Source organism: Rhinolophus sinicus, linkage group LG01 (assembly GCF_036562045.2).
Source record: "Rhinolophus sinicus isolate RSC01 linkage group LG01, ASM3656204v1, whole genome shotgun sequence".
Classification (NCBI taxonomy): Eukaryota; Metazoa; Chordata; class Mammalia; order Chiroptera; family Rhinolophidae; genus Rhinolophus; species Rhinolophus sinicus.
Window position 1 is genome coordinate 186,332,029 of NC_133751.1, and position 24,349 is coordinate 186,356,377.

A 24,349-nucleotide genomic window follows, 5' to 3' on the forward strand; every position below is an offset into this window, starting at 1 on the left:
AATTTTAAAGAAATTTGACAAATTGTCTACAATCTCTTCCAGAAGACAGAAGCAGAGGGACTACTTCCTAACTCATTCTATGAAGCCAGCATTACCCTGACACTAAAACCAAAAACATTACAAAAGAAAACCACAGAGTGATATCTCACATAAAGATAAATGCAAAATTTTCAACAAAATATTAGTACATTGAATTCAACAATATATAAAAAGACACAAGCTATGACCAAGTAGGATGTATTCCAGGTTTGAAAGGCTGGTTCGACATTCAAAAATCACTTATGTAATCCATCATATCAACAGGCATCACATCATTATCATATCACGTCAAAAAGAAAAATCACACGATCATTATCAATAGACATACAGAAAGCATTTCACAAAATTCAACACCCTTTCATGATGAGAATTCACAGTAAAGTAAAAATAGAGGGAATTGCCTCAACTTGATAAAGCTTATCTATCAAAAACCTATAGTTACATCATACTTAATGGTAAGAAACTAGAAAATTTCTTGTTAGGATCAGGAACAAGTGAAGATATCCCCTCACCTCTTCTTTTCAACATCATACTAGAAATCCTAGCTATGCAATAAGATGAAAAGAGGAAAGAAAAAATATACAGGTTTGTAAGGAACAAATAAAACTCTTGGCTTGCAGATGACATGATTATTTATGGGAAACATCCAAAAAACATTGCACACACAAAAAATAAACTCTTGCAGCTACTAAGTGATTACAGTAAGGTTGCAGGATACAAGGTTAATACACAAAAGTCAACTGCTTTCCTATATACTAGCGATAAATAAGTGGAATGTGAATTAAAAACACATTACCATGTACATTAGCACCCCCCAAAATGAAATACTTAGATATAAATCTTATAAAAGATTTATACATACAAGATCTGTATGAGAAAAACTATAGCACTCTGATGAAATATATCAAAGAACTAAATAAATAGATATACCATGTTCATGAATAGGAAGACTCAATATTGTCAATGTATCAGTTTTTCCCAACTTGATCCAGGAACTCAACATAATCCCAATCAAAATCCCAGCAAGTTATTTTGTAGATATTGACAAACTGATTCTATAGTTTATATGGAGAAGTAAAAGACACAGGAGAGCCAATACAATATTGAAGGAAACACAAAAACATCAGAGGACTGATGCTATCCATATTTAAGACTTAGTATAAAGAAAGCTACAGTAATCAATGCAATATGGTATGGATGAAAGAATATACAAATAGATCAATGAAACAGAGGAGAAAGCCCAGAAATAAACCCACATAAATATGATTAACTGATTCTTGACAAAGGAGCAAAGGCAATGCAATGGAGAAAGACAGTCTTTTCAACAAATGGTGTTGGAAAAACTGGACATCCATACGCAAAACAAAACAAAAAAAAGAATCTAGACACAGGCCTTACATTGTTACCAAGAATGTAATCATAAACCTAAACATAAGACATAAAACTCATAGATGATAACACAGGAGAAAATTTAGGTAACCTTGCACATGGTGATGACACTTTAGCTAGAACATCAGAGGCATGGTCCATGAAAGGAATAATTGGTAAACTGGACTTCATTCAAGTTAAAAGCTTCTGCTCTGCAAAAGACTCTCAAGAGAATAAGACAAGGCACAGACTGGGAGAAAATATTTGCAAAAGACATATCTGTTAAAGGACTGCTATCCAAAGTATACCAAGAACTCTTCAAACTCAACAAAAAAGAACAACCCAATTAAAAAGTAGGCAAAAGATTGAGGAACAAACACCTCATTAAATATTTTTCGTGTGTGTGTGTGTGTGTGTGTGTGTGTGTGTGTGTTTGTGTATGGAGGGGGAGAGAGAGAGAGGATAGAGAGAAAGAGAGAGCCAAAATATATATACACATTTTAAGAGATGTTATCTTAAATGTGTATACATTTTTTGGAACCCCTGGCATACACACACACATAAGTAAGCATTTGAAAAGATGCTCAACATCATATGTTGTTAGGGAATTGCAAATTAAAACAGTAAGATGACACTACACACCTATTAGAATAATCAAAATCCAAAACCCAGACATCATTAAATAATGGCAAGGATGTGGAGCAATAGGAATTCTCACTCACTATTGGTTGAAATGCAAAACAGTACAGTCATTTTAAACAGTTTGGTAAGTTCTTAAAAAAACTAAGCACACTCTTATCATACGATCTAACAATGGCACTCTTTGGTATTTATGCAAATGAACTGAAAATTTATGTCCACACAAAAAACCTACATGTGAATGTTTATAGCAGCTTTATTCATAATTTCCAAAACCTGGAAGCAGCCGAGACATCTTTCAACAGGTGAATGGATAGATAAACTGTGGTTTATTTAGACAATGGAATATTATTCAAAGCTAGAAAGAAGTGAGCTATCAAGCCAGGAAAAGACATGGTATAAACTTAAATGCACATTACTAAGTCAAAAAAGCCAATCTGAAAAGTTACATACTGTATGATTCTAATTATATGTCTTTCTGGAAAAGACAAAACTAAGGAGATAATGAAAAATTAGTGGTTGTCAAGAGTTGTGGGGAGGGAAGGATGAACAGGCAGAACACAGAGTATTTGTAGGGGAGTGAAACTATTGTGTATGATGCTATAATATAATGGTGGATACATGTCATTATACATTTGTCCAAACCCATAGAATGTACAACACGAAGAGGAAACTCTAATGTAAGCCATGGACTTTGAGTGGTAATGTGTCTATACAGCTTCACTGGCTGCAACGAATGTCCCACTGTGGTGAGGGATGTTGAAAACGAGAGAGGCTGTGTGTGTGGCAGGCAGGGAATATATGAGAACTCCGTACTTTCTATTTAATTTTGCTGGGACCTTCACAAATTGTCACTCAATTATTATTGCAATTTCTCTCGGATTGGTTTTCATTCAACTTTTCCTTTGTTCCCCATAAAAATAAATAAAATAAAAATTAGACTTCTCCCACTCTTTCCAAAGTGTAGAGAATTTAACAGATAATGAACGCAAAAACAATTTGTCAACTTCACATTATACAAATAAAAAGGTACTCTAATTTGTAATTTATTAATGAAATATTAGTCTCTTTATTCTCTGTATGTCACACTGAGTTCATACTCCTATTTATCCAGTTCCTCAAAGAGAAATTCATCACTTGGTTCTTCTTTTCCTTTCCACTGGCAAAATAGGAAAGGGTAAAGAAAACTATGACTACTCATTTCTGTAGATCTGCAAGAAACTACCTATTTAGTTTTTTCAATCTGGAAAGATTCCCCTGATAGTTTATAACTAAATATCAACAGTTCTCCCTTCTTTGTTGGTGAATATCTAATCTTGTTTAAAAGAATTTCCTTATCAAGACTATTTACATTCCGAAGTAAAAACTTAAAGAAAATTTGAATGTATGGGAACTAAATTGGGGAAATGATGGGGTTTTTCTCCCAACATCCAGAACGATTGTGTGATTTGGAAGATGCTGGCAAGTTTCCTTGAATAGACAAAGAACCATGTTTCTGCGTTAACTCTGTGAGTTTTCCCATATGCATCCTGAAAGAAAGTAACTGATATCATTTCCCCCGCAGAAAAGAAATGCTAGAACTCTAAGGTCTTACCACCAGAGGAGAGGTAACATAATTGTAACAGTCTGTCAGTGACTCACTCACATCCCCTCACACCAGTTCAGCACACACAGACCTGACTTCCAACTGCCAGCACTTGCATTTTTTTTGTTTTTTTGTTGTTATTGTTGTTGTTGCTTGAGCCTGCTTTGTCACCCAAGTAGCAGAACAGACATGCAAGGGAATTAACACAACCCGGAAACAGCCTTCACTCAGTGATGGGATTTGATGCACAAATGATCCAGCTTCCTCACCTCTCACATGGTTAACTCAGGCATATATTTTACAGTGACTCCCCAAGTTTCCTGTGGAATATTAAACTCCAGTCTTCCACAATAGTAAAGTGCTTGATAAGACACTCTTTGCCCAATCAGTGCCAATAAGGTACTTTATATTTAAAATTTCATCTAATTATCTCCAGAACTCTTTAAGCAAACCAAAGAAGAATTCTCATTTGGAGGGTAAAGAATAATTTCAACTTTTGCTCAAGGTCACAGAGCAAGCCATGATTGTAATAATAGTAATGCAGAATCTCTGCTCCTTCACCAAAGGAACACTGGGGTGGAGGTGGGGGTGGGAAGTTCCATTCATATTGTGCTATAAAGATTGTATCACAAACCTACAAAAAAACATAAAATCCTTCCATTTTTCTTTCCGAAGGAAAATAACTTTTTAAAAAATTGTCTAATGCATACTAGTCTCTCAACCAAAAGTTATTTTTAAAGCATATCAGTAATGTCATTATGAATTAATCTATTGCCTACATTTTTGGAGGGAAAGGAAAAGGGACAAGTCAAATATATATTTAAACTAACAATGGTAATGGCAATGGTGAATGTGAGTGCTTTCCAATTTCCTAAAACAATTATATTCCTTCACAGCTAAACTTCCTAGTCAGAGTGAAGGAATTTGTTTTTCTTATCAGCACTATAAACTTAAAAGAAAAAAAAAGGCATTTATAATAATATAATTTAAGATTTTAAAGATAAATACAATCATTTTTACTTATCAATATTTAAAAAATGCAAATGTTAATACAATAAAATAATTACTTTTAAATGTCCATAGTTTTGCATATTTCATTCATTCATTCATTGAACACATGCTCATGCTGGTTCTAAGATGTACAAGATAATTCTTGTGGCCAGTTTGGTACTAGAGACAAAGGAAGAAAGGGCAGGAAAATCAAGTAAAGATTAAATCACAGAGTGGAAAAAAAGATAAATATAGAGAGAGCAATTTCGTGGATTGCCAACCTCAATTTTTGTACCTTTACAACTACATATACGAGTACAGAAAAATTACAATTTTTTTAGTTTTAGCTACTAACATATTGGCTAGATCACTTAAGCAAAATTTTAGGCCTTGTCAATAGTCTATTGAAGAATAGCAACAATGCTTACTTACAGCTAATTAGCTTTTATTACTCCTGTATTGGTATTTCCCAGATAGAGCAATTGGGTCACTTATTTTTAAGTAGTATGTATGTATTCACACACAGCAGTTTAACAAATGAAACGTTGTTTAAAATGCACCAGTTCTATAACTTAAAGATTAAGGCATTAAGATTTTAGAAAATCTATTTCCTTTTAACACACCTTTTAACACACTTTTGAAATCAAGACAAAATTGCTGCTATATACGTAACAGTAAAAGGTCTAATAATAATTTTGCACTTACACTGCCACATTTTTTTTAATGGTATATTCATCCAAATCATCGTCAGAGCTGCTATCAGTTGCATCAGAATCCAGACCCTCTTCAACATGAGACAACAGCCCTGTAGCAGACAGTGCAAATCTTTGGATTTCTGCAGCTGTACACCGTGCAAAGCCATTTTTTGTATCATTCCACAATTTACTCTCTGCATTCAATAGGTTGATATCTGGCTTAATTTCAGTGCACTTAGATAAACTGTTATCCAAAATTGTGGTAGGTTCATGAAAGATCTTCATTTTGGGGAGCTGATGTTTCATAGAAAATTTCATTTGCTGACCATAGTGCTTGACAACATGTTTTGCCAGGCACATCTGCAAATGTTTCTGAGTTCTTCTAGCTTGGCTAAGTAAAGTTTTCTGTTTACTTACACAATGAAGTAAACGAGCATTCACTTCCTCCTCTTTTTCAGCAGCTGAGGAACTAACAGGCACATTTGAATGGCCGGGCCCAATTTTCTTTTGGGCACAGTGCAATAAACCCTTTTTAATCTCAGCATCAGTACCTTTATCCAAAAGTGCATTCTTTTGGTACCGTTGACAGTTTTGTAGTTGTACCTTATTTACATTAGTGTCTTGGGTTATATTTGAATCCAGAATAACTTTTACATCTGTCATGCACTGACTTGTGGTATCGGACAGAGGTTCCTTTTTGATGAACTCTTCGGAATGAGAACGAGAGATTTTACTGAGCTGAATGTTATTGCCATTATACAATATGTTTTTGAGTTTATTGCAATTGGGCTCCCCTAATTTCTTCTGTTTATAATTCTCATTGTATTTATTTAATGTAGAATTAGAAGTCATTAAAAGAACTGTCTGATAACGTTTTGAAGACTGAGGGGAGCCAAAATGTTTTAAATTCACAAAATTAGTGTTAAGGGTAGGTTCAGGAGTAGGAAATCCCAGCATCTGAGAGAAAGTGTCTCCCTTTAGCTTTTCATCTACAGTTCTTGAACTTTCCATGCATAGCATCTTGTCAGACTCCATGGTACTTGGCAAAGATGAAAACCAGATACCCTTTGTTGCTGCCTCCCTCAGAGCTGGGGTCATGGCGAATCCAGCAGATAATTACTGGAAACCTAAAATAATGTAAAAATAAATAATCAAATATCTAGAAAAAAGTTTTATGCTTATAGTTTTTCCAAAGGCAACAATTTTAATGTTTCTGATTAAAATGTCAACAGAACCAACTCCTCCTTTATTTTCCAACTCCTAACACTATCTCTGCCCTTTTGTTCTAGTTCATAAAGAATTCAACTAGGACTAAACTGTTCTTCGGTCTGACTGTGAGCCTAATACCCAAGCTCCAGTTAAAGTTTCACACTACCTAGCACAATAAGTGGTAGATAAATATTTGTGTGTGTAAATACAGTTGACCATTGAAAAATGTAAGAGTTAAAGGCACCAACCTCTCGCCAAGTTTAAAATCCACATATAACCTTTGACTCCTCAAAGTTATAACATAGTTAATTCACACATATTTTGTATGTTATATGTATTCTTACAATAAAATAATGGAAATTTTGTTAAGAAAATCATAAAAAATTTCTGTATATAAGTGGACCCACGCAGTTCAAACCTGTGTTGTTCAAGGCTCAACTATACATCTCAAGATTCCATTTTTAAACAATATTTAGAGAGAGAGTTAAAAGAAAACATTCCATCCTGGAATCTGGATATCATACTAGAAAATGTGACTCAATCTCACACTTTCAGCCAAAAGTTAGAATTATTTTTATAAAATATAATAAATTACTCTAAATGTCGATTTATCAATTTAAACTTAACAATCTGAACAGTATTAATAACTAAAACATACTAAAAATGCAAGATGTAAGTGAACTGAACTACAAATAAAAAAGTATATAATTTCACAGCTGTTAAAAATAATGTGATAATGAAAACTTGCCTAATCTGCTATGTGCAAAAATATTTCCTGAAAAAGCATCAGCAATAATTTTTTCACTTTTCACAAATGGACAGTTATCAGTTATGATAGAAGCTATTATTCCGGCCTGGAAAGTAGTGGGAATTGTTACAGATGACCACTAAAAATTAATCCCATAATTAAACAAATTTCATTTTATCAAAAGAAAACATATAAAACCATATATTGTGAAATATAGAAAAAGTTAAAATTCAGTACCATTAAAAATTATGAAGATTGAACAGTGAAAAAATTTTATATCATTAACGATTAGACATTTTTGAAAACATTTTGGAACTATGATGTCCCGTATTTTTTGTTTCAATGCACGACAGTTAAGTCATTTAAAAGGCCACACACTCATATTGAACGCCTCCATTCAATGTTCTAGCTGTAACTCCACACCTTTAATTCCTATTTAAAAACACAACACTGAAAGCTAATTCTTTGAAAAGATTAGCAAGAGTGCTCAAAAGGAAAAAAAGGCACAAAAATTTCTATGCGATTAAAAAAAACAAAACACACACAGGGTTAAAAGCAAGTGATAGACTAGGAGAAAATATCTACAACATACATAACAAAGAAACAACATCCGGAATAACTCCTACAAATGAGCACTGCATTGGGTAGTCAGGCACTGCGCTGATAATGACATCCACAGTCATTAAACACACACTCAATCGCACCAGGAATGAAGGAAATGTAGATTAACAAAACAAGAGACCAGTTTTCCAACCACCAAAAGGAAAAGAATGTTCTAAGTCTGAAAATCTTGCTTATAGGAATGTGAGTAAATAGATTTCTCACATCTGTTTAGACTATAAATTGATTCAGTAATTTGATAATAATGTGGAACATGTGTTTCTCACAGGTGCACAAAAGAGCAGTGTTTGTAATAGCAAAGCATTCTTTCAAAGCAACCTAGATGTTTAACAGTAAAAGAATGGATAATAAAACATGACGGGATACTATATAGCAATTAAAAAGAATGACTTAGATCTCTACATGCACTATGGACAAAAACAGTATCAAGTTAAAAAAACAACTGCAGAATATGTAGAATGGTACCATATATAAAATACAAACACAAAACTACGTGTGTGTGTGTATGTGTGTGTGTTTATGTGTTTATAAGACTAAAAAACAAACCAGAAAAATACCCACCAAATTTTTAACTATAGCTGCATCCGGTAAGTTCTGTGAAACAGAATTAAGAGTGGTGGTTTAAGGTTAGTTGAATTTTAACTACAAAATTTTATTACTTGTGGTGAAAACACTAAATCCAAAAATGAACCAATGTTAATGGTTGTTAATACTGTATAATAAAAAATAGATATTTGCCTTTTTGTACTTTACTATATAATGTCTCAAAAAACAGTTGAGATTTCTATCTAATCCTCTGCCCGAGTTCTGTATGTCTCAAAATTTATATACTTTTATGTCTCAAAAATAATGAATTTTATATATAATAGATTCTCATTTCTCCTAAATACAAAAAAAAAGCAGCAAAAAATAACCAGATTATTGGGGTTTTAGTATGTATTTTACATTCTACTTTTATGAGAAATAGAAAAATAATTATAAAACAAGCTATTAGCATTGGGAAATTATTTTTCAGGATTCACTATCACTTGATCAACTCAATAACCTATAGCTTCTAATCTATAAACATCTATGAAGTATTTAAATAACTACATTGATCTCTAAGGGAAACTGCTTTCATCACAGTTCTTGCTGATGAGATAGTCATATTCAAAAGACAGTACACTCTATCCCCTCCCTACCCACCAACTTCCATTCAAAAAATAGCAGAGTGCTAAGGATACACTCAAAGTGGCTAGTAGGGCCAGAGGTGAAATATAGCAGGGCCAGAGGCAGTCGAACCAGTTCATCTTAGGCCCAGCACAAACTAAACTAAAAATAAGGGGTAGAGAAAATATAACAGTTAATAGTCAAGAACTAGAGTTGGCAGCAAAAGAGAAGGGAAAGAAATGTATACTGAGAGTGGCTAAGGTACATTTATGGTTGAGAACTAGAATAAAACACACAAAAAAGCTCAGGTGAGAAATCTAGCGCTTGCTTGGCAGCTTCTAAAATGATCTTATGGCAGGATAGTATTTCATTGTGTATATATACCACAACTGCTTTATCCAATAATCTATCGAAGGACACTTCGGTTGTTTCCATGTCTCAGCTACCGTAAATAAAGCTGCAATGAACATTGGAGAACATATATCTTTACGGATAAATGTTTTTAGATTTTTGGGGTAGATACCCAGGAGAAGGATTGCTGGGTCATATGGTAATTCTATTCTTAATTTTTTGACAAACCTCCACACTGCCTTCCATTGCGGCTGCACCAGTTTGCATTCCCACCAACAGGGTATGAGGGTTCCTTTTTCTCCACCGCCTCTCCAACACTTGTTACCATTTGTCTTGTTGATGATAGCCATTCTAACAGGTATGAGGTGGTATCTCATTGTGGTTTTTATTTGCATTTCTCTGATGATTAGTGATGTTGAGCATCTTTTCATATGTCTATTGGCCATTTGTATGTCCTCTTTGGAGAAATGTCTATTCAGGTCCTCTGCCCATTTTTTAATTGGATCGTTTGCTTTTATGTTGTTGAGTTGTAGGAGTTCCTTATATATTTTGGATGTTAGCCTCTTATCGGAGGCGTTCTTTGCAAAAGTCTTCTCCCATTCAGTTGGGTGCCTCTTTATTTTGTCGATCGTTTCTTTTGCTGTGCAGAAGTTTGATATAGTCTCATTCTTTCATTTTAGTTTTTACTTCCCTTGCCTTTGAAGTCAAATTCATAAAATCCTCTTTGAACCCAAGGTCCATAAGTTTCATACCTATGTTTTCTTCGATGTAGATATATACACAATGGAATACTATTCTGCCATAAGAAAAGATTAAATAGTACCATTTGTGACAACGTGGATGGACCTTGAGATTATTATGCTAAGTGAAATAAGTCAGACAGAAAAAATAGAGAACCATATGACTTCACTGGTATGTGATGTATAAAACTGAAAACAACAAAAGAACAAGACAACAAATGAAGAAACAAAAATTCATAGACACATACAATAGTTGAATGGTTACCAGAGGGTAAGGGGGTAGCAGGGTGGTAGATGAGGGTAACGGGGATCAAATATATGGTGATGGCAAGAGAACTGACTCTGGGTGGTGACTACCTAGTGCAATATATAGATGATGTATTACAGAATTGTACACCTGAAATCTATGTAACTTCACTAACAATTGTCATTAAAACACTTGACATTTTCATTAAAAAACAAATTACCTTAATAATCCCCATCTCCTGGTATTCATGCCCTTCTGTAACCCTCGCCTCTTGAGTGTGGACTAGATTTTATGACTTGCTTTTAGCAAAAGAGAATGAAGCAGTGGTGATGGGATGTCACTTCCGAGATTAGGTTACAAAGAAACTGTGGTTTCCATTTTGTCACCTCTCTCACTCAGGGGTGCCAGCTGCCATGTTGTAAGCTGGAAGACCCACACAGAAAAGCACTAACATCTCCAGCCAACAGAGCAATGACCTAAGGCCTGCTGACAGGTGTGTGAGTGATCTGAGCAGCAGATCCTACCCCAGTCAAACCTTCAGATGACTGCAGCTTGAGCCAACACCTTGACTGCAGTCTTGTGAGAAACCTTGAACCAGAGGCACCCAACCATGCTATGCCTGGATTCCTAGATCACAGAAACTATAAAGTAAGTGTTTTAAGCCGTTAAATTTTGGGGCAATTTGTTAGGTAGCAATAGAAAACCAATACATTTACATATGAAGACTTTTGGGTTCTAGTCTCTAGAAGGCCCAGCCATATCACAGTTCCTATTCTAGGATTTACATGGAGCTCCTATGTATTCTATTCCCAAGTGTATCCTTATAAGAAAGTCAAGCCTGAAAGTCTGTCTACTTTGCAACCAAAAGAAACTCATGAAAATAGATACGTCTCCTATACATAAAAAAAGGTTAATTATGTTCATATAGTTTGGGCATAAAATATAAGTGCATTTATTCCAATTATTAAATATGCAATCATTGTGTGTAATAATGTTTCCTGATGATCGTAAACTCTACCATTTCTGATTACCTCCATACTACATAAACAGCTACACTTATCACTAAACTTCTAAGATCTACAGTGTTTCCCCGAAAATAAGACCTAGCCGGATCATCAGCTCTAATGCATCTTCTGGAGCAAAAATTAATATAAGACCCGGTATTATATTATATTATATCATATTATATTATATTATATTATATTATATTGTAAGACTGGTCTTATAATAAAATGAGACTGGGTCTTATATTAATTTTTGCTCCAAAAGACACATTAGAGCTGATGGTCTGGCTAGGTCTTATTTTCGGGGAAACATGGTAAGAAGGTTCGGATTTTTAACTATTTTGTTAACCATTATATTGCCAAGATGAAAAAGTATTGACATATAGCAGATGCTCAATAACCATTTGGTGAATAAATAAGTGGTTGCCATATACTTAAAATAAAATCCAAGGTCGTCCTTACCATGGCCTACAAAGTTCTACGTTATCAGATCCTTGACTACTTTGTCTTCTAGAACTGTCTCCGTGGATTACTGCACTCCAGAAACAATGGCCTTCAGTCATCTGAAGGCTTGACTGGGGAAGGATCTGCTTCTCAGATCACTCACACATCTGCTGGCAGGCCTTAGGTCATTCTTGAAACAGAACAAGCACATCCCTGCTTCAGGGATTTTGTGCTTGTTCTTCTCTCAGCCTGGAACAATTTCCCACAAATAAGATGGCAGGCTCCCACACTCCATTCATGTTTCTGCTCTACAGTCACCTCATCAAAGTCCAGCTTTGACCAATAAACAGTGGTACCTCGATTTTCGAACATCTCCGTGGACGAACATTTCGGTTTACAAATGCTGTAAAATTTTATGGATCTATGGTATCATTATATAGTAAAATTCATGCTAAATTTGCAGTTTTAGGGGTTGATTTTAAAGGTCTGGAACAGATTAATCCATTTTGCATTACTTTCTATGGGGAAATTATGCCTCGGTTTTTGAACGTTTCAGAACTCGAACAGTCTTCCGGAACGGATTATGTTCGAAAACCGAGGCACCGCTGTATTTAAAACAGCTTTAGCCCCTCACTTCATGACTCTCCATTCCATCACACTGCTGTATTGTCCCTCACAGCACTAACTACTATTTAATATTTTATTACACTCTAGCGAAAAATATAGTTTAAGGGCAAACCTCTATTTTGTTCATTGTTCTAATCCCCAACACTTAAAACAATGCCTGGTACACAATAATTGTCATATATTTGTTAACTGAATTACTAACAAATAAGTCATAATTTCTAAAAGTGTGCCAGGATTTAGTAATAAGTAGTAATAAGTATTAACACCTATTTCAATTCTTATTTTTAAAATAAATGTTACAAACACAGCAATATATAAAAAGGATGTCAAAAACAAGTGTGGCTATTCCATAAATGCAAGTCTGGTTCAACATTTAAAAAAAAAAATCAATCATTGAAATTCACAATACCAAAAAACTGAAGAAAAAATATGATTTCAATAGATGTAGAAAAAGTATTTGATAAAATCCAAAATCTATTCATGATGGGGGGGGGGGCAGGGGGGGACTCAGCAAACTAGGAAAGGGAATGAAATTGCTTAGCTTAACAAAGAGTATCTACATAAAAGCCTAGAGATCACTTCCTAATTAATGATGAAGGACTGAACACTTCTGCCCTAAGATTGGGAATGAGGCAAGGTATCTGTTCTCACCACTCCTATACATCATCATACTGGAGATCATAGCCAGTAGAATAGGAGAAGAAAAAAGAAATAGAAGGCATACAGATTGGAAAGTAAAAAGTAAAATGTTATTTATTCACAGGTGACATGATTTTCTACATAGAAAACTCTCAAGGAATATACAAAAAAACTCCTAGATCTGATGAGTTTGCTGAGGTAGCAGATATAAGATCAAGATACAAAAAATAACTTATATTTCTATGTGCTAGAAATAAAAAACTGGAAATAGAAATTTTAAAATTAGTATTAATTCTAATAGCTCCAAAACCATGAAATACATAAATATAACTCTACCAAAATATGTGGAAGGTTTATACACTGAAAAAAAAAAAGAAAGAAAAAAATCAAGAATTCATAAACAAATGGAGTGATATACTGTTCATGGCTTTTTCAATATTGTTATGATGTTTATTGTTCTTAAACTAATCTACAGATTCAACACAATCCCAATCAAAATCTTGACAGGATATTTGCTAATATCAACAATTTGAATTTAAAAAAATGTATATGGAAAGGGAAATGAACTAGAAAAACCAAAACAAGAAAAACAGCAAAGCTGAAAGAATCATATTAACTTATCTAATTACAGTAGTGTGGCATTGGCAAAAGAATGGACACAAAGATAAATAGGAAGAATAGAGAGCTCCAATATAGACCCACACACATATTGTCAAGTGATTTTTGACAAAAATGTAATGACAATTCAATGTAGAAAGAATAGTTTTTTAAACAAATGGTTCTGGAACAATAAATGCATCTGGCATAATCCAAATGCAAAAAAACTGAGCCTTAAACCCATACCTCACAACTTATATAAAAATGGTTACATCCATCAGAATGCATCATAGACCTAAATGTAAAATGTATAACCATAAAACTTCCAGGGGGGAAAAAAACACACCGGAGAAAACCTTTGTGATATTGGGTAAGGCAAAGATTTTTTTAGATATGACACTAAAAACATTATTCATAAAGGAAAAAAAAAATGGACAAATTGGATGTGCTCAAAATTAAAATACGAAATAAACACTTAAAAATTATTTTAAAACAACTTTAACATAACAATTGAGACTTTGAGATATATTATATATATAGTATACATATATTTATATATATTATATATTTTGTATATAATATATATAGAAGACATATGTTCAGGAGTTAGAGAAAATCAGGTGTACAAATTCCTGAAAGTCACTGAGTTTACCTTTAAGGTTAACTCTGAATAATGGTTTCAACCACTGTAACAGTTTTATTTTTTGTAACAGTTTTAAATTATAATTATTTTCAATCGTGTATTATTTCACTTTATGCACAATGGATAACTGGTTGGAGGCAGAATGCATAAGGAATACTAATTTGAGAGCATAAAATAATAAACAATAATCTTGCAAATTCACCTCAAGATGCTCTCTATAAGTTTCATAAGCTGTATTCCACATGATTACAATTATTATATAACTTTTAAAGTTATCTCCAGTATTTCAGAAGCCAATTTAAAAAACAACACAGTGAGAATATCTAGCTACAAGTAAAGCCATGTGATTTCATTTGGGTATAAAGACTATCCATATCATAACATGTTATTTATAGAGAAGTGCTTGTGAATGGCAGCTGAAAACCTGTCATCTTTTAAAAGTAAAATAAACATTTCCCAAAAATTATGGAAATAAACTAGTTGACTTTTTAAAAGCAGGAAATGAAGAATGGCCAACGTTGACTCATAAATATAGTTTTGACTATTTTTGGTAGAAGCTAGATTTTAACCTCAATTTAATATATATTCAATCCAAAACCTAACATTTGGTTAATACATATTTATTGAGCAATATGTAACAGACACCATCTTAGGTAACAAGATGGCAGTGAACACAAAAAATAAGGTTTCTATTTTTACAGAGCTTACAATCTAGCAAATGGGAGATACACAATAAATATACAAATAAGAAAATGTCAAGCATATAAGGGTTCCACAGTGTCTTTATAAAAATTAAACAAAGTAGAGTAATAGAACATGACTACATTGGGGTAAAAATTCATTTAGATTTGTTGGATGAAGGAAGACCTCTGTGTTAATGACCTCTGAGACCTGAAATGACAATAACAAACTACCCAAGATTTGGGGTTAAAGCCTTCCAAGGAAAAAAGACAACTAATAGTAAGCTTTCAGAAAGGAATAAATGTGGTGTGTTTGTGGAACAAATGACAAATATGTCTATAACATAGAGACAGAGAAATAAATAGAAAATAAGATCAGAGAGATGGATAGGGTCCAAACCATGGACATTTTACGCAAGTCAAAGCCACTGAAGATATTTGGGTGAGGGAGTAACATGATCAGATTTACATTTTTATTTAAAAACAAACAAACAAAAAAAACCAATAACTAGTTATTCTGTAGATTTTTAAAAAATTGTATTAGAGGAAGAATGGAAACAACTTCAAAGAAGGGAAGCAGGGAGATCAGTTAGGAAGCTACTGAAGTATTTAATTTAAAGGAGAGATGGTACTGATGGCTTAGACTAGTGAGGTAGTAATAGAAACAAAAATTTATAAATCTAGGATACATTTCAAAGCAGAGGCGAAAAAACTTTTGACAGCCAACATTTTGTGTGACTTAAGGAAAAGAAAGGAATCAAGTATGACTTAGGTTTTGGCTTCAGCAACTGGGTGGTCAGTGGTGCTATATTCTGAAATGGAGCAGACTTGGGGAGACAAAAGGTTGAAGAAGAAAAATAAAAGTTCTGTTTGGGATATGTTGACTTTGAAGTAACTATTAGCTGACGAAGTGGAAGCAGTTGGGTAAGCAAGTCTAGAGTTCAGGCATGAAGTCATAGTTAGAGATATTATTTTGTGGATCACTGGCATACAAATGGTATTTAAAGCCACAGGATCAGAAGAGTGTAACTAGGGAAAGAATATAAGCAAAGAAAAGAAAGGAGCCCAGGATCAAGCCCTGGGGTTAACTCAAATTCATCTGAGCAAAGGAAAAGGAGCTACAAAAACGCCTTAAAAGGAGACTTTAAAAGTCTGTCAGTGAAGTCAAAGGAAATTCCAGAATGCAGAATTGTTTAAAAGTATATAAAGAAGACACAGACAGCCATATGAAATGCTACAGTAAGGTAAAATAAAATGAGGATAAAAAAGTGATAGATAACATATTACTTCCTATATTCAAAAGTATTGCTTTTTCTTTGTTAAAAGTGCATTAAAGAAATACCCAACACCAGCCTGTACTGACTGGCCTTGCCTGTTGGGGAAAGTAACTACCTGACACCCTCTAGCCATTCTGTCCCACCTAAGACGGGGAAACAACTGAGTTCACAGCTCAGGGGTACAGGCTTCCAAACAGACATAAACATCAGACTTTAGAACACTTTCCTAACCCCCATGTCTTACTAAAGACCTATTTACTGGAGTTCTTTTTACTCAGTACATTATGTCCCCTCTCAACAAGAAATCACAAAGTACACTAAAAGACAAAACAGGGGAGAAGGTCCAACATGGCAGATTAGGTAAACACTATGCCTGGTGCTTCCTAGGATCACACCAAAATTACAAACAAATTATAGATCGACTCAAGAATCACCTGAAGACTAGCTGAACAGAACCCCTAAAGAAGAGGCCACACTGAGACTGAAAATAAATAAATAAATAACATAACATAACATAACATACAGTTTGAAGAAACACAGCAAGCATCAGAATTAGACTCAGATATGACAGGAATGTTGGAATTATCAGACTGAATTTAAAACAACTTAAACAATAAATTGATTAATTTGCTAATGGAAAAAGCACACAACATGCAACAACAGACACATAATGCAAGCTGAGAGATGGGAATTCTAAGAAAGAATAAAAAAGAAATGCTAGAGATCAGTAACACTGTAACAGAAATGAGAATGTTTTGATGGGCTTATTATTTGACTGGACATGACTGAGAAAAGAATCTCTGAGCTTCAAGATCTGTCAAAAGAAACTTCCAAAAGTCAAATGCAAAGAGAAAAAAACGACTTAAAAAAAACAGAATATCCAAGAACTGTGGTATAACTACAAAAGATGTTAAAATACATGTAATGAGAACAGAAAGTGAAAAGAGAAAAATATAGAATACTTGAAGTAATAATGACTGAGAATTTCTCCAAATTAATGACAGATATCAAACCACATACCCAGGAAGTTCAAACAACACCAAGCAAGATAAATGCCAAAAATAATGAAATAGCATATATCATTTGATAAATGAAGCAATGTATGAAAATTACATTACATAAATCTATATACAATAATTAGTAGCATACTTACAACAAATAATAGTTCATTTAATTTTTTACTAAACATTGTCACATATTTTCCCACTAGAATGAAGGCAGCAATTGAATATTGTCATTCGCCAAGTGTTTGGCACATAGCAGGCCCTAAATAAGTATTTATTCAATAAACACCACCCAAAATAATAAAATTATGTTAAAATTTCAAGGTAGTGGGTTCATGAGGTATTTTATTGCGAAAGGACCCGTAAGGCTAGGAAACATGAGAATAGAACATTGCTATCCCATTGAAATATCACGTGAACTCCATATATAACTTAAAATTTTCTACTAGACATATTTCAAAAAGTAAAAAGAAACATGAAATTAACTTTAATTTCATTGAGCCCATTATATACAAAATATTACTTCAACCTATAATCAATATAAAAGTATCTTATAAGATATTTTACATTCTTCTGTATGTGTGCTAAGTCTTCAAAATCCAGTGTTTATTTTACATTTAGCAAAAACCAAGTTTGGACTAGTCACATTTCAAATGCTCAATAGTCACATGTGGTTAAAGAACTATTTATTGTGTTAGACATATTTCAGTCCCCAAAGTTCCTAGCCAAACATTGTTTAGTATTTTTAGGCACCTATAATATACTTTAGGTTATACATAAAGAATATAGAAGGCAAATCTTCAGAGAACTTTCTAAGAAGCATCTTGATCTTCTTATGACTATTCACTTTCTAATTATTCAGTTTCTAATTATGCACATAATTACATGGGGAAAAAAGTATTTGAATCTTAGCTAAATCTAAGAAATTTCTTCCTACCTGCTAAAATACTGTGCTCTAGTTACTTAAGGCACCACCATCATCTTTGATGATTATTTATTTTGTACACATCCAAGATACTCAGGCAAAATAGGTCCCTTTTCCTAAAAGAGTTTAGTCTGATGATATGGGACTTCAAAGAATCTGAAAGGGATAAAACTGAGAAAAAACTAAACTCCTTTTAACCACAACATACAGAAACTAAAATGTTAAGCTGACAGGATTTAAGAAACAAAACTGCAAGTTAAGAAACTGTATCAGTACCCTTTAAGCAAATAAATAATTTTGATTATCAAGAGGCACAGTTCTAGACAATCCAAAAATTAACTATATTTCCTGGGCATGAATTTCACATCTATGTTTTTACAACAGAGTTTTCAACTTACAGTCCAGTTTAAAAGTAAATAATTATTCCTTAGCACATCTGCAGCCCAGAAAATTTTGGGGTGAAAAAAAAGTCTGTTGTAAAACTGTTACAGATAATCCACCAAGTAAATAACCCTCCAGTGAACAATCCAGATCTCAATATATACCCGTTTTTCTTAGAAGTCTCATAAAAAATACCAACCAGAGAGAAATTTTCTGTAAGACAGGCCAAAGTTTATGCTTTTAAGAAATAAACATTTAAAAACTACAGAGAATCAAAACTTTTTTTTTCTTTCTTTTTGGTTATACCAAATTTCATTATTATAAATAAAATTAATTCAGTAAAAAAAAAAAAGAGGGGATTGTAAATTAAGTCTATAACATAAATTCTAATTTTTGGTCTACAATATAATCCAAAAAACATTTGTTGTGAATTAAGGAAGAAATTAGTTGTTCTGATAGCCTTAATACTACAAATAAAAAGTCTTCCCATTGTCTCTAAAATGTTTTCATTAGTGACCATCTTTAAGATTTACAAATCATATATATTTATGAATTTAGCAGTAAGTGCAATCTCATCCCTTAGTCATGAGATATACTAAATATTATGTCATCTCTCAAAAGATACTCATACATAGTAAGATAATTACAACGTCGATAATTAGAGCTGATCTAAACACTTAATACTCAGGTACAAATTAACATATAGGTCACAAATACCAAACAATTTTTGTCATATTTTTTTTTAAATCCAAAGTTTGCTAATCTAGTCTACAGAGTTGAAACTGATAATCTAGAAAATCTAGACAAGAAGAACCCTTAGACAATCTAGGTAAGAACCACCCTTCCTCCAAAGTATAAGCAATAAAACTAAAGACCAAATCTGATTTTCCATTCCCCAAAAAACTGCTCCAGATTTTGATTGATTTATATTCTAGTACACAAACGTACATTCCAGATAGTTCACAGAAAACATCCTATCCAAATGTGAACATTACATTTGCTCTTTCAGCTGGAATCTGGATAATCCCTTCTCTTAAATGCAGAGCAGTAACACAAACTAGGAATTAAAGTATCACAAAGAAGGCAGATTCATCCATAAATTAAAAGAAAGTGAAAAGACTTTCGGCATTTTGAGAGATGGGAAGGAACACCCTGAAACAGGAACAAATATTAAATTATTTCCACACTTACAACTTAAATGTGTTTCACGTAGCTGATCTATTATAACAGAGAAAGAGTAGGAAAAAAATTCCTTTAGCAAAATATAAGTAGCTCTTTTAAACAGTACTGATATATACAGGAACTCAGTTTCTAATTTGTAACTCATAAAAGAAAATCCAATTAAAACAATAAAAGTAGCGAGATTTACACTGGTGTAATTTTGTCCCTCTAAAATCTAGGAATTAATGAAAAGTATGAATGCAAAATATAGTGTTGCCAAGATTTCTTTATTCTACATACGGACATTCTCACTGCAGTAACTGGAATGACCAGGGTAGTTACCTCAGTGCTTTGTACTCAACAATGTTTATAACAAAAACTTCCACTTTGAAAACTATGCCTAAAAAGGAATTCCCTTTAAAGACTAAATGAATTTAATTAAAGATAAAGCCACTTGGGTGGCCACATAACATATCAAACAGATCATACTTCAAGCAGAATTATTACTATTCAGCTATAAATGCATGACTCATGGAAATATAAATGAAGTCTTTTTTTTTTCTGTGTACATCAACTTAGATCTAGAGATTTACATTTAGAAGTACACTATCACATTTGCTCAGTCTATAGATTTTGGCTCCAATTTAACTTTACGTGGTTAAACATTGATTGATGATCTACTACCAAAAAAATTACTTTTAAAAACATGCTTGAGAATCCTTGGTCTTACAGGATTGGAAACAAGTAAAAAGTTCATTAAAACTATTAACAAAGCCTCCTTATTATAATTCGTATTATAAATGAATGCATTCTCTCCTGTTTCTGTAATTCTTAGAATATTCACATCCATAAGTTATTTCTAAAAACCTAAAAAAATATTATCAAATATTAAAATTTTTCATTACAAAATGTCTTCGATTTTCATTATAAACTGTCTACAGGCAAGTGCATTACCATTTTTATTAACATTTGGTGGTAGTTTATTTATCCCACATGATCAGGAAATAAGGAGCACAATTCAGTGAAATCTCTCTTCAAGACAACATTTAGAAAGAAAACAAAAAAATCTTTTGGAAATGACACACCTTCCTTGCCTTTCTAAACAAAATATACTGAAAACAACGTAAAATTGTATGATGACTCAGGGTCATTATGTACAAGGATAGGGGTATAACAGATGATATGTTCTAAAGTCAGTAAATTGGTTGCTAATTATTAATACCTATTAGCTGTCACTTTTGTTGCAAGCAGCTCCATTCCTTGCTGTCTATAACCTGAAGCACCTAATCAGTAAACAATCCTAAACACAATTCTAAACCTGAAGGAAATAACTTTCTGCCTCCTTCAGCTACTATCTAATACTGTGTAGATAAATGTAAAAGGACATGAAGTGATAAATAATTAACAAATTATGAAAACAAAAATTACATATGACAAGTTTCATGTGGTAGATTAACAGCCGTGAAAGATGTTACAGGCAATAATTGGTGGGTTATCAAGAACAATCTGAATAATGAAACAAAAGAACTTTAGACAGTAGGCTTCTTTTTTAAGATAGAAAAGACTATACTGAAACTAGACTGATGAAAGTGAAATTGTAAGTGAATTCCCTAAAAGATAGATAGATGAATGAATGAAGGAAATGAAAGTTATCGTGATAAATGGCATCAAAGGTGGATGGAGCTCTTAGATAATGCAGCAGTTGGGAAGTCATTGGACCTTTTAGTAGACAACTGTGATAAAATCAGTGCCCACACCACCCCCGCCCCAGCAAAAATGAGTACTTAAGGTAATGGATCAGTGAAATAATACTAAGTAGTATATTGCCAACAATGTACTCATTAATTGAGTACGACATAATTTTCTGATCTTCCAGAGGTCAAAAAGGCAAATATTAACAGCCAATTGGCAAGTATTTACTGAGCACCCACTATGTGATTTGTAACATGTCAAATATGAAATATATTCCTCTCCTTCAAGCAGTTTACAGTAAGTTATGAAAACAGATGTATCACAGACATTAAGTGAAAAAAAAAAACTATGCAAATTAAAGCAAGGTTTTCATTTTAATGCTAATAGCAGATTATGAACAAAGATGTAATTACTGTGAGGCATGCTCATAAAATGAGTATGAATCAAAACATTCTGGAAGATAATTTGGTGATGTTACAAGCGCTTAAACACATACACACATGGACTTTGACCCAGTAATTCCTCTTTTACAAATCTATGGAAAAATTTTTTTCAAAGATTTATGTAAAAGGCTATTCTCTGTTGTGAAATTTACACTAGCAAAACATTAGAAACATCCCAAACATCTGCCAATAGAAAAAAAAAATATTTAAATACGATAGTTACATGATGCAATGTTAAGCAGCCAAAAATAATTTTTTCAAAGACTAATGACATGGGAATGTCTATGAGGTAAACTCAGATAAAAATGCAACATAATCCCATTTTTAGGAAAAATAGGCAAAATACATAGGAAAATATTTAGAGAGAAATATGAATTATTTGTATTTTTCTTATTCACACTCATCTTGATTTTCCAAATTATTTTGTAATAAACAAGATTTAACAAAATAAGCAACTTATTTGATAAGGGCACACATCACACACACAAAAAGTAAAAACATCAATGTGATAGAATTGGCCTGGATTAAGAAAAGTTTCATGTAAAAGCATTGCCCCAGGAGGGTTGGGGAAAAGAAATAATGGCTATCTAGATTAAAATAAATGGTGGCACCCTTGACACTGATCTGAATAAGCAGGCGGAAACTGTGGGAGAATCAAAGATAACAGTTATAACAGATTTACAGGATATTCAAATATATACTATTTCATGATTCATTCATTGTTTATATTCTTTCCGGTATGTTGGCTTTAGAAAAAAAAATCCTTACTTTTGTTATAAAACAGTATTACGTGGCAATTTCTGTATTTGTAATGTTGGGAAAGATTATAAATCACTTTTACTAACACAAGGCTTTTGATTTCATAATAATCTCTTAAGGCAGGGACAATACTATGAAACTATTTACAAGAGAAAACAGATTGAGATCGGGAAAGTTGTGACTTGCCCAAAACAGCTAGTTAAGAATTGCATAAAGCTGAGACCACTCACAGCTAAGCCTTTCTCAAGCAATCTACATTCCAGAACACCAGGTTTTTCTCCAATATTATTCTTAGAGCTACTTTTTCCTAGTCAAAAACACTGCTGGTTTTGTCTGCAGTACTGGTAAATATCTCACTTAGGTTTTGTTGCTAACAAACCTGCCTCATCCTGTATTTTAATAACATTCCTACTGACCCAAACGAAGTTAAGCAGACTGGTTAAGGAAAGATGAAAGACGCTATCCTCTTAAATCTCGCCAGCTGACTAAAGTTTGGGGAAATCAAAAGGGAATGTGCTTCCCATACTTAAAAAAAAACAAAAACCGCGTACCACTGACCAGAGAGGGAGTGGATCTGCTTCGGACAGAGGGGGTAGGGAACGAATCAAAGACTGATTTTCTCGGAGTAAGAAAACATTACAAGAACATCCATCCAGTGCCTTCCCTCTTGGCTGCTAGCGTGTTCCTTTCCAGCGGTTTCTTTAGTGATCATAGTTTTGTATTTTTTGCTACCAAACAAATTTTTATCAAATAACCTCAAATTTTCCAGGAACATCGGTCCCCCCAGCACACCCAGTAGCGACACAAACTTAGAAACACCATTCCTCAGTAATTCTCTAAATCCTCCACCTCCACCCCATCTAATTCGAAACGCCAAATCAACGTTTGCCTGAAATAAAGTATGAAATGGGTGATATCTAACACAGACGGCTCCGCCCCAGAGCTCCCCAAAACAGTGGTCACTACAACCACACCCGCTAAGGCGTGGCCGCCGTGGCAAGGGGCGGGCCCAGACCACGTGTTCTGCCTTCTGCGCACGCGCCCGCCAAAACAAAAGGAAGGCCTGCCAAGCCCCTCCCCTGCCCCACGTGACCGCACCTAGGTCCGCCCCCACCTCTTCCCTCCCCTCCCTCCAGCTTCTGCCAAGGCTGTTAGGTTTAGCCGTTTAAATTTGGCTGTGGTCCGACCCCTGCCCTAGAGCGCAATCCTGTGCCGGCACCCAGAGTCCAACAGCCCAGAGAATTCGGGATACGAAGGGGGCTGCTGATCGGTCGCCTGGCCCGCAAGTCCACCCGGAGGTCTTCGCTTTCCCTTCCCCGCGTTGCCGCCGTCCCAAGCAGAGGAGACCCACCCCCCTCAGCCCACCGCTGAGACGCCGGCCACTCGCCTGCTGGGGTGCCCTGGCTCCCCTCCGCCGCCGCACCTTCGGTTCGGCCGTGGTGGGGGCTGCTGAGGTGATCTCTAGCTGCCCGCCCGCCTCCCCCAACCCGGGGCGCTGCTGACTCGTCTGCAGAGTGCGCCCCGCTCCCGCCCCGGCCGCCGCTGCCGCCGCGGTTTAACAGTCCGCCCGCTGCCCGCAGCTCCGGGCGGCTCGGGGGACGGAACCCTGCGGTGGTGGAGGGACAGTGGGCGGGGCGCGGCGCCAGCCAATGGCAGCGGGGGAGGGGCAGCGCCATGCAAATGAAGCGGGTG

At 34.4% G+C, this 24,349-nt stretch overlaps 1 protein-coding gene across 1 annotated transcript in view; it reads right to left on the reverse strand.

The window, feature by feature from the left end:
• Positions 1 to 24,349, reverse strand: part of KANSL1L (KAT8 regulatory NSL complex subunit 1 like) — a 101,834-nt gene that overhangs the window by 76,857 nt on the left and 628 nt on the right. Inside the window, 1 exon segment of the mRNA XM_074312574.1 lies at positions 5,327 to 6,443. Within this exon segment, the coding sequence (XP_074168675.1) occupies positions 5,327 to 6,414 (1,088 nt within the window). The 5' untranslated portion in view covers positions 6,415 to 6,443.